The sequence below is a fragment of the Montipora foliosa genome, chromosome 6 (assembly GCF_036669935.1).
Source record: "Montipora foliosa isolate CH-2021 chromosome 6, ASM3666993v2, whole genome shotgun sequence".
Taxonomy (NCBI): domain Eukaryota; kingdom Metazoa; phylum Cnidaria; class Anthozoa; order Scleractinia; family Acroporidae; genus Montipora; species Montipora foliosa.
Window position 1 is genome coordinate 13,609,496 of NC_090874.1, and position 12,500 is coordinate 13,621,995.

At 39.5% G+C, this 12,500-nt stretch overlaps 1 protein-coding gene across 1 annotated transcript in view; it reads left to right on the top strand.

Moving 5' to 3' along the window:
- Window positions 1–12,500, top strand: part of LOC138005055 (zinc finger protein 850-like) — a 35,527-nt gene that overhangs the window by 9,828 nt on the left and 13,199 nt on the right. Inside the window, exon 2 of the mRNA XM_068851345.1 lies at window positions 2,791–4,266. Coding sequence (XP_068707446.1) covers window positions 2,816–4,266 — 1,451 coding nt within the window. The 5' untranslated portion in view covers window positions 2,791–2,815. The remainder of the gene's footprint in view (window positions 1–2,790; window positions 4,267–12,500) is intronic.

Consider the following 12,500-nt stretch of genomic DNA (forward strand, 5'->3'; position numbering starts at 1 on the left):
CCGGGTTCAAGACCCGCTCTGACCACTTGTTGAATTTGATCCTGGTAGTCCCTGGTTCAACTTCTCAGCTGCACTTGTAAATAGCCAACTGGCTTGCCTCCGGCTAGTTGGGATTCGTAAAAGTTGTTGTTGTTCTGTTCCGTCGTTTCGTTGTGTTTCATTGGCCCTGAAAAGCCCCTATGGGGAGCGGTCAATTAAGTATGTATGTATGTATGTATGTATGTATGTACATGTAGTGTTTGATATGAGGGCATTTATCCTTTTGATGAAATAAATAGGTTTCTTTCAATCATTAGCAAACTATTTTAAAATTGTTAGTTGTGATTACTTTTTGGAAAAAACATTGTATATGAATTATGTATAGTAATCTTTATTTATTAATTAGTTTACATAAAATATAATTTTGTAGAGAAGCCTGAAAAATTCAAAACTTCAACGGGATTTGAAGCCGTGACCTTTCGACAGCGGTGCGACGCTCTAACCAACTGAGCTATAAAGCCGCTGACATTGGGAGCTGGTCTTTTTTGGGCTCTAATGTTTCCGTGATGGATAAGTCAATGATGAAATGAATCATATATTGAACTGCGGATATGAAATCAATTGAAGCTATGATCCTTGCAGTTATGAACGCGATTTTGCAAATGTAGCAATTGCGTAGAAAAGCCTGAAAAATTCAGGACTTGTCTTAAAAGGGGGTTTGAATCCGTGAGCTCGCCACACCGGTGCGACGCTCTAACCAACTGAGCTACACTGTATGACAACATAATCTCTTCTCTAAATCAACGATTATCGTTAATTCGTAATTTGCTTTGAATTTACTATTATCCTTAATTTAGGACACTGTGTCCGAGGACTTGTGGTAGCAGAGAAAATAAGAAAATAAAAAGATCATATCCGTGGATTGGATTTGAACGCGGAGTTTCTAGTCAATAGGAACCGCTTCTTTCCGCTTCACCATTGAAGATCAAGACACCGCATTTTCAATAAAAACATTTATTTAAGTTTCCCATAGAATATCGCTGCTAAACGGTAATTAGGCCTAAGCTAGATTAATAATTTAAGGCTAAGCTTTGATTTTAAAACCTTTCGCAGTGTTTAATATTGTTTGTTGCCGAGTGATAAGACAGCAGTATCATAAAGTGTTTAATTAAAGCAGCAGCTGGCGGTGTTGTGTTCAAGTGGTGAGGTGACGGGTTAATGAACATTCCCAGGTTCGATTCCTATGTCCATACACTTGGTTGTCTTTTAAAAGATATACAGTCAAATCTCTATTAAGCGGCCCTCAATTTAGCGGTCACCTATCAATTTTCCGAAATTTACTTTCTTTATTTACCGTAAATTTGACTTCTATTAAACGGTCACCCCTATTAAGCAGACGTGGTCACCGTTTGGATTTCCCAAACGACTAAATATATTGTAAATTACCTCTCTTTAACGGTCACCTTGTTACACGATAACAGTCAATAAAAGGCATATTTTTGGACAGGAAGATAACCGAAGCGTGTCCAGTTTCTTTCGCAGTTCATCAAACGCAACCTAAGTATTTTCTGTGTAAAAATGCACGTCTCTGTGGTGGCTCAACCGGCGCACACGTCGAATTCCTCTTTTGTCAGTTTCCTTTGCAGCCAACCACAATAAGAACTGTCGCCTTCAAACTGATACTCGCATGCGTTACTGTTATTGTGAACAATAAAATGTAAATTAGTTGATCGGTATTTAAAGACAGGGAGGTGTATACTAAAACTTCTTGTGTGTATACGCATATAACAGAGATGAAAGGTTTGAGATTTTGTTACGGCTTTTTGGGTGCGAGAACTTTTCGGGACCTTCGAGAAACGGGCCCCTGGTCAATTTCTGCCACATGACGGGTTTTGTTTTACGAAAATTCTGTTAAAGCGGTCACCTGGCTATTTCCCGAGGGTGACCGCTTAATAGAGGTTTGACTGTATGACCATTTCCCATAATCCATATCAAGCTTTCAGTCTTCTAAATTAACGATAGTAAATTCAGAGCAAATTACGAATTAACGAGAATGGGTTGGCTATGAAGCCAATGACGTTGGGAGCGTGCAATTTTCCTCTCTTTTACAAACAAAATTAAGAAAAAATAACTTCTTTATTGACCAATCAGCTTTCCGTAATTTTCCCGTGTATGTTGTTACATTGTAAAACTATTGGGAAAATTTCCGTACGAGGGCTGTAGGCATTAGCACGGGCAGGGCCGGAAAAAGCCGTACGGCCCCGGTAGGAACACGTTGGGGGTTTCCTCGCTTTTAAACATCCAAGTTACCGGTATTTACAGCCAAAAAAGCAAATACAAACAACATATTAGATAAATTCTTGTTACTTATTTTGTCCAAGCTTGACTGAGTTTAGATCAGGCCGGACAGCAAAATAATTGGCCCTAGGTCATGGCGCATAGACCTCGCTGCGCTCAGTCCGTCACACGCGGCCCAGATTCGGAGGGAAATAAATTATAAGGATTTGTATGGGAATCTCCATAACAAACTGAAAAATATGTTTACAGGCAAAAGTTCTCAACAAAAAAGCGGTCCTTTATTGTCGTGGTGACTTTTTCGCTTCTTGTGTGGTTATTTGCCTGATTAAAAGCGATTGTAGGATTGTCACACGTACGGAAGTAAAGGAAAGGCTGGAAAGTAATTTCTAGCTTACCTAACATCTCGCCGATAAAATCATACTTCTCCGACATCAGCCACACTCAGACTCCGGCAATGGCCACACGAATAAATTGTTGGTGGTGAAAATGACTTCTTTTTCTGTTGTATTTTAGTGCTAAGTGAGATCGCAATCTGTTAATGATGTCAAGATCAGTTAAGCACAGGAACTGCCGTACTTTCAACAGGGATTCTTGGTTTACAAAGAGTGGAAGCTGTCTCAAGGAAGAGCGAAGTCTTACGAGAGATGAAGAAGTCCATACTGTAGAGAAACCTAATGAATGCAAACAGTGTGACAAGCGCTTTAGTCGAATAGGAAATTTAAACAGACATAGAAGAGTCCATACCAAGGAGAAACCCTGCCAATGCAAACAATGTGGCAAGCGTTTTTGCGAAAACGGAAATTTAAGGACAAACGAAAATATTCATACTGGAGAGAGGCCCTATAAATGCAAGCAAGGCGGCAAGTGTTTTACCCAACCAGGAGCTTTAAGGACACACGAAAGAGTGCATACAGGAGAAAAGTCCTATCAGTGCAAACTATGTGGAAAGTGTTTTAGCCAAGCAGGAAATTTAAGGACACATGAAAGAGTGCATAGTGGAGAGAAGCCTTATGAATGCGAACAATGCGGCAAGTGTTTTAGTCAAAGCGCAAATCTAAGGACACATGAAAGAGTGCACACAGGAGAGAAGCCCTACCAATGCAAAGAATGTGAAAAGTGTTTCAGCCAAGCAGGAGATTTAAGGAAACATGAAAGAATGCATACTGGAGAGAAGCCCTACCAATGCAAACAATGTGGCAAGTGTTTCCGCCAAGTAGGAGATTTAAGGAAACATGAAAGAGTGCATACTGGAGAGAAGCCCTACCAATGCAAACAATGTGAAAGGTGTTTCAGCCAAGCAGGAGATTTAAGGAAACATGAAAGAGTACATACTGGAGAGAAGCCCTACCAATGCAAACAATGTGGAAAGTGTTTCAGCCAAGGAGGAGATTTAAGGAATCATGAAAGAATGCATACTGGAGAGAAGCCCTACCAATGCAAACAATGTGAAAAGTGTTTTAGCCGAGCAGGAAGTTTAAGGAAACATGAAAGAGTGCATACTGGAGAGAAGCCTTATCAATGCACACAATGTGACAAGTGTTTTAGCCAAGCAGGAGATTTAAGGGAACATGAAAGAATGCATACTGGAGAGAAGCCCTACCAATGCAAACAATGTGGAAAGAGTTTTAGCCAAGCAGGAAATTTAAGGGGACATGAAAGAGTGCATAGTGGAGAAAAGCCTTATGAATGCGAACAATGCGGCAAGTGTTTTAGTCAAAGCCAAACTTTAAGGACACATGAAAGAATGCATACTGGAGAGAAGCCCTACCCATGCAAACAATGTGGAAAGTGTTTTAGCCAGGCAGGAAATTTAAGAAAACATGAAAGAGTGCATACTGGAGAGAAGCCTTACGAATGCGAACAATGCGGCAAGTGCTTTAGTCAAAGTGAAAATTTAAAGACACATGAAAGAGTTCATATTACAGGAGAGAAGCCCTGTCACTACACACTGGCTATGATTGTGGAAAGTGTTTTCGCGAAGCTGGAAACATGAAAGAGTCCATACTGGACAGAAATGTTATAAAGTCAGTAAGGCAATAGGAAAGTCTTCAGAAGTGCCAGGAAACATTATGCAAGTGCAAATAAACACAAACTAGAAGTCCATCGCCCCTCCACTTGGCAAGAAAATACTTTAATCGAGAGTCTAAAGCACACCTGTTGGGTGTGCCAGGAAGAATTTGGGAGGATCTCTTCTTTAACACTATCAAAATCATATGACGTTTGAGGAGTCGTCAACTTAAAGTAGTTGAGTGGCTCTTAAAGTCTTTAATAAATTTTGGTTTCGAATTTTTTAGCTCTTTAGAGATAATGATGTTGCCCTTTGTAAATTTTAGAAAGCTGCCATTTGGTCGTTGTTAGGTTTCATTGGACGTTGCTTCCCAGTGATATGCCTTTAGCCTTTTCTCAGCAGCGATGAAAATTAGACTATTGTTTATATCTCTGAACACAGTGTATTTTGCGTCGTACAAGTTTAAACTGTGGCAGAACCCTTTTATGTGTTGTGAAAATAGTATTTTAAAGATTCTGCTAGAAGCAAAGGGCCTCTTGAACCACAGGAAGCGTAAAATTTCTTGTAGAAATACTCGGCTACATAGCAACGTAACGGACAATTTGCAAGGCTTATATGGGAAAAAGAAAATGATGAAAACAACTGGCAAGTCTTAACTTAGAGTGAAAAAAAGAAGGCAGAAAAGGGCCTATTCACGAGCTTCCCATCAGTATTTCATAAGTTAAATTGATCCAAATTAAGGAACCGTTATTTGCCAGTGAACTATACGTTTTGTTACAGCGACACCGTCGAGTCGACTGGAAAGTATCATGCAACGACCGATACAGCTCTCTCAAGTCGTGCCAAACGCATCCGCAAATACATCTTAACCAAAAAATTGCATCATATCAAAGTGTTCCTGGAGGAAAAACTCGTTGCCGTAGTCAAGCAACTTTCCAGGGAGTCAGATTCTGTTAAATTAAAGGTCATGTGTACCTCACTTTACAAAAGTTGCTTGAGGATTATGAAATCCAAAAAAAACCATAGACGTAAAAAGACTAGATTTTTTATTAAAGCAAAGATTCCTTAGCTTCAGTTTAACAACACCCAAAAGGAGTCATACATGGTAAGGGTGATGTGACAAAATTTTAAATCCATGCCAGCCAAGCTAACAGCCTAACTTAGTTCACAAACATATCAGTACACTTACCTCGTTTCTTGAGTACTTGAATAAAACCGTGTGGTAAGGTGGTATAAAATTGTTACTAGGGGGTACCGAGAAGGCGAAAATGACTTTGGTGCTCACAAAACTGAATTCCTTCTCAGTAGAGGCCAGGGAACTTTTTTCTGCCTGTTCGGTTTTTGGATATAATAATTTCAAAGAAAACCGCATTGGATATGTTAACAAGGAAAGCTAAACCAAGGATATTTTTACGACCTAAGCAAGTCACACCGTAGAATTCCGAAAGTAACGGCCTCTGTTACTTTCGGATTTAACAGGCTTATGGGGCCCCTACTTTCGGGTAGCCGTAACGGTTACTCTCTGGTAGTTCAAAAAACGTTTGGAATTCTGTTAGTAACCGTCTGGCGTGAAAAGGACTCGCAACATGAGATCAAGAGTTCATTACAGTAATGATGGGGGTAGTTTCTAAAGAAACTGTGGTGATTCGTCGGTGGGGAAGTAGTATACAAAAATTTGGTTTTATCAAAGGAGTTGATAATGTAAATTGGCCACCGTTCAGAGATTACGAAAGCTGACGTTTCGAGCGTAAGCCCTGCGTCAGAGCGAATCGAGGAATTGTGGGTTACGTGTAGTTTTTTATAGTAGAGTAGGAGCTACGCTATTGGTGGTAACATGGCAACGTGAAAAATAGAAATATATTAGTTAAATGAAAAGCGTTCGTTAATACCGTGAGAATTAAGGGTGCCGATTTGGAAGATGAATTGTTGTTCCAGATTCTTTCGGCTTTCCGTCGAACCTAGATGTAGGGAAAGGCCGCAGATAGCCATGTGTTTTTTGGAGTGGCTTGGGAGATTAAAAATGACGAGCGACTGGCTTAGATGCATCCTTGTCATTCTTCTCAACATCGCGAAGGTGTTGTTTTATGCCAAAATCCAGAAAGATCTCACTTCCGAAATTAAAAACTTGTCAAAGACACCATTCAGAATCTCACAGTTAATCAAGAATTACCGGACACTGCCACTAATCTCATCATCAACACCCCTAGAACTTCGTGCATTTACTTCTTGCCTAAAATTCACAAACCTAACAACCCGGGTCGCCCCATCGTTTCTGCCTGTAGTTGCCCGACCGAACACATTTCTAGCTAATTAGACAGGATTATGACGCCTATCGTCAAATCTTTGCCATCATACATTAAAGACAGTACACACGCACTAAAAAGTTTCCGCGATTTCAATTTCTCCGGCCAAGACAAACTTACTTTCACCATGGACATTACATCTCTATACACAGTCATTCCCAATAGCGAAGGTCTTCAAGCACTTAATTAAACACTTTTTCGATCAACGTACTGTCAAAGAACGGCTTTTACTTCGTGTAGAAGACACACATGACGTAAAACAATAGAACAAAAATCTTGATACAATACCTAATCAGAATTCTAGATCCCTTAAGACCCCTAAAGCTTTTGTTACGTCATGTGCGTCTTCTACACGAAGTAAAAGCCCAGAGAACCAAGCTCCGCTCCTCCGCCTTGCCGAACTAGTTTTAACGCTTAAAACTGTTTTTCATTCGCCGGCAACTATTACAAACAAATTAATGGTGTAGCGATGGGCACAAGAATGGGACCTTGCTATGCCAATCTTTTTGTAGGATATGTTGAACACCAATTTTTTAATCAGGACAACGGCCCCAAACCTGAACTCTACGGCCGCTACATCGACGACTGCATCGGCGCTATTTCATCCAGCAGAGAAGACCTCGATTAATTTATAACTTCCGTCAATTCTTTTCATCCGGCTCTTAAATATACTTGGGAAATTTCGGAACTTCATTGGCTTTCCTAGATATCAAAGTTTCTATTAGTGGCAACGTGCTATGTACCAGTGTGCACTACAAACCCACAGATTCTCACAGTTATTTGTTGTATTCATCGTCACATCCATCACGTCCTGAACTCCCTTCCTTATTCTCAACTTCTTAGACTTCGACGTCTATGTAGTGATGACTCCGATTTTTCCAGCAAATCAGAGGAGATGTGCCAGTTCTTCGAAAAACGTGGCTATACTGTCTCTTTGGTCAAAGCGGGCCATCATCGCGCCCAATAATTTGATCGACAGTCATCACTACAAACGTCACAAAAAGATAAGAATGACAGAATTCCATTTACCCTCACTTTCCATCCTCATAATCACGCAGTCAAAAGTATCATTCTTAATAATTTTAAATTACTCCAAAATGATCCCGAGACTGGTAGAATTTTTTTCGCAACCTCCACTTATTTCATTCAAACGCGACAAAAACGTAGGCAACTTTTTAGTTAGAAGCGCGCTCAAAACTAACGAGCAACCCGGCACTTTCAAATGCGCGCGCTCTCAATGCAAAACTTGTCTTTTCATTGTTAACACTAGCAAGATATCGGGACCTAAGCGTTCTGTTAAGATCACCGATCGTTTCACATGTACCTCCGCAAATGTCATTTTTGCATAACCTGTACGTTATGCAATAAAGTATACATTGGTGAGACAGGTAGACGACTAGGTGACCGATTCCGCGAACACCTTCGCAATGTTGAGAAGAATGACAAGGATGCATCTTTAAGCCAGTCGCTCGTCATTTTAATCTCCCTAACCACTCCAAAAAACACATGGCTATCTGCGGCCTTTCCCTACATCTAGGTACGACGGAAAGTCGCAGGAATCTGGAACAAGAATTCATCTTCCAAATCGCAACATGTTCTCTACCTTGAATTGACGATTATCGTTAACTGTTAATTTGCTTTCACTTTACTATTATTGTTATTTCAGAACACTGTGTCCCAGGACTTGTGGTATAAAAAGAAAAAAGTAAAAGCAGCCCCTGGACAGGATTTGAACCCGGAGCACCCACTTCGAAGGAACTGTTTTTATCCAGTTAACCACTAAAGATCAACTGACTAAAAATGTGCCGATTATTTACCAAAACTAATTAGTATATATACAAAATCATTGCTGAATAATGGTTAAGTCTGAACCTTGATTTTAAAATGGTTAGCTTTCTCTTGAAGTTTGGTAACCGACATTTTTCACTGTGTAAGCTTGCTTCTTAGCGTCTGTTAACACGTTTACAGCGGCACTTTTGGAAGAAATATTTATTGAAATTAAAAAAAAATAACATCCTCGCAGTTAGTGATGTGGTAGTCTAGTGGTTAAGTGAAGGGGTTATTAATTACACGTTCCCAGATTCGAGTCCTGCGAGTCCAGACAATTAGGGTTCCGCTTTTAAAAGAAATATGTTCATTTCCCATAATCCATATCAAGCTTTCAGAGTTCTGAAATTACGATAATAGTAAATTGAAAGCAAATTAACAATTAACGATAATCGTCAATTCAAGGTAGAGAACATGCTGCAAATCGGCACCCTTAATCCTCACGGTATTAACGAACGCTTTTCATTTAACTAATATATTCGTAATTTCACGTTGGCACGTTTAAATAACCTTTATTTAAAGAGGGTAACACCTATTACTATAAAAGTATTCTCCCTAGTTACCACCAATAGCGTAGCTCCTGCTCTACTATAAAAAACAACACGTAACCCACAATTCCTCGATTCGCTCTGACGAAGAGCTAACGCTCGAAACGTCAGCTTTTGTAATCTCTGTACGGTGGCTTGATTTTTCAAAGGCGTTTGACTCTGTCTCTCATCGCAAGCTTCTCTTCAAATTAGGTTGTTTTGGTATTTCAGGTACTCTTCTAGATTGGTTTGGTGACTATCTTCACGATCGTAAACATCGTGTTGTTGTTGTGGGTGTCTCATCGTCTGTCTGTGACGTCATTTCCGGTGTACCTCAGGGCAGTGTGATTGGCCCCTTATTGTTCCTCCTATATGTTAACGACTTGCCTGATGTTGCTATTAACAGCAAAGTTGCACTCTTTGCGGACGACAGTAAGTGTTTCCGCGCGATTCATTCGCCTGCTGACAATGATCTATTACAGTTTGATCTTGATTATATGTGTTCATGGTCTGTCTATTGGTCTCTTAAATTCAACGCAGAGAAATCTTTCTTGCTTAGGATATCACGTAAGCCCGAACCTTCTGAATATACCTATAGCATCTCTGATGCTCCTATTAGTATCACTGACTCTCATAAAGATCTGGGCGCGGTCGTTAGTAGCAATCTTAAGTGGTCCGTCCATATTGCCCACTGTACATCTTAGGACAACCGCATGCTGGGATTCCTTCGTAGGAACTGTGCCCAGATGACGGATCTTCTTAGTAGGCGGCTACTTTATATTGCGCTTGTTAGATCTCACCTTTCCTACGCCAGCGAGGTCTGGGCACCTCAAAGCTCTAGATGCGACCTTGCCCTCCTAGAGGGAGTTCAAAGAAGGGCCACAAAATTCATTCTGCGTGACTATGAACTACCTTGCCGCCTTTGCCTTATAAAGCTTAATCTTCTTCCTATTTCTTACTGGCTTGAACTCAAGGACCTTCCTTTTTTTAAAAAAATGGAAACAGGGCAATTTTGACGTTTGTGATATCTCCTCTGTTTCGTCTTTTGAATATAACTTATTCTCGCACTACTTCTCTAAATAAATAAATAAATAAATAAATAAATTTACATTATCAACTCCGTTGATAAAACCAAAATTTTGTTCATTATATTAAGTTGTTCTAATGCGTAAATTTCTCTGGTGCACACAGGAGGACATTTAATTAACCTGCAATGGTGTCGAAAGTCATTGTAACGCGCATGACGTTTTAGTGGATCTTTGAACAAAGTATACCCTCATGGAGCTCAAGAATGGAACGTCAATTGGATGAACTGTTAAGACAGGCGGTGAAAAATAAATATCTGGAATCTTTAAAGCAACGAGTAATGGTCTTCGACAACAATTTCATTTTTCGCCGTTGGATATCAAGTGAGCATTGTTTCTAATATTTTACGAACTTGATATTATATACAACACCGAAATCAAATAGCATTTTTTAAGTGGATGTAACAAACACTGAAGGAATCGAGCGCCTTGAATGCATCACAGTGTTTACTGAATTCGCATCTAAGTTGTCTGGCAATTTACAAGGTAGAAAAAAAAAATTGGAAATGTGACAGTGAAGAATTATTTGAATGAAAGCTTGTTGTCTCTTTTGTGCTTCATCATTTACGGTCAAGGTTCTTTCAAAAAGGGCTTGATGTGAACTGTCAGAAATTTATCTAATTGCATATGCTTTGTGACACCGATTGCGGTGTCAGACATTTGCAGATTGCAGACTGCCTACAAATAGCACTGATTAACATTATTTAAGTCTAAGCACCCATTTCAAATAGCGCTGATAAACATTATTTAAGTCTAAGACCCCGTTTTAAAACGGTTAGCTTTCAATAATTGTGATTTAGGGTTAGTCTGCAGTCTGCAAATGTCAGACACTGTACCGATTGTGTGTTTAGTTTGCACGCACGCAATTCAAATAGGAAGGGTTTTTTGCCTCTAATAGCAAACATGTTTTTTGTTTCAATAAATTTTTCGCTGGAAAAGGTTTTTGTGAAATTTCCAGCTCGTCTTTGCGAATTTTAATCTCATGTTGTATAATTTTCGAGTGATACGGGAGCATTTTTGTGGTTATGCTCTGTAGGCAGGAAGGGTTCACGAACATAAACAGGTCTGTTGGAAGCGTGCTTGAGTTTCAACAAAATGAGCCCCAAAATCAGCAAACAATTGTGACGCTGATGAATAATAAAGTAGCTGCTATTTCTGAAACGATGGAATTACCTGGTGATAAATAACCTCTTCTTGAAGAGTAAATTTTTGACTTTACAGAAACAATGGTAAACCTCAAGAGTTGGGCGATTGTGATCTTTGTGTTGAATTCGCACATTTCTGGTCAAACTTTATAACACTTGAAAGAAAAAGAAAATTAACAAAAACAAAAACCTTGTATCTTGCCATCATTTGACACTGATGCTTCACTGTTTCGCGTGTAAACACGCCGCCCGCTGAATTCAATGTCACTTTAGATTTTGCGATTTACTTGTGCAGCCAAAAGTACAATAACAAAAATCTCCCAAAATGTTTGTCGTGGATCGTAACTTTTTATATCCACGGTTCAAAATTAATGTTTTTTTCATGTCGTAAATTTTGTTGCTGATAGTAAAATATTTTATTCTCGATCAACCGTCCTGAAAACTTCCTTCTGCTATTCCTAAAAACTGTGTATCAATATTTATTTACTTTTGCATCCATATTTGTTTTGCATAAAGCAAGCTAACAAAATCTGTATTTTGCTTAGTTCGCATTTTTGAGCGTTACAATGGAATTTAAAAACTTCAGTGAACTTTTGTATTACAAAGCTGTCACATTCTCAGAGTGCATCCTTAAACTTGTGGTGAAAAGTTGTCAGGGAAGTTGAAAATGATCAACATGTCAGCCCAGAAGCCAATGTTTCTCGATTCCCTTATATTTTCTTCAATCTTTCTGGGTTCAGTACTTTGCTAGTAACCACATGTCTTCTCAGGGGGCTACACTTCTACCATGGCACTACAATGATATTCAATTCCAAAATGATATTGTGTACTATTAGAGCTACATATTACGCAAAGACAACTTGAATCTCCTGGAAGACAAAACGCAACTCAGTTGACAATATGGAATAAAGCGCTGTATTACTGCACTACCACACGTAAGCAATGCGTGGCTATTTTTTCTAAAGATGACAGGAATCTCTTCTTTCTGACAAATGATTAATAGGCTGGTAGCCAGGTTTTAAACCTCAGAAAAAATATCTGTTTCGTCGTATGAACGTAAGAGCCAAAGAGCCTCTGCTGGTACGACTTCTGGGTGACCCCTTAAATGGTCTTAAGGACCCCCGACTTGAAAAAATTGCCTGGAACGCTGCAGTTTAATTCCACCCAACTCAGTCCCTTCTGTTTTTGAGTAATAGGGACTACAGGCAGGTAACCCAGTGTACGCTAGTGGTGCGTCTAGTTCAATAAATATATTTGCCCGCGACAATAAAATTACCCATACATGACATACCTATCTCCTTCTCTGTTAAATCCGCTGGACAGAATGA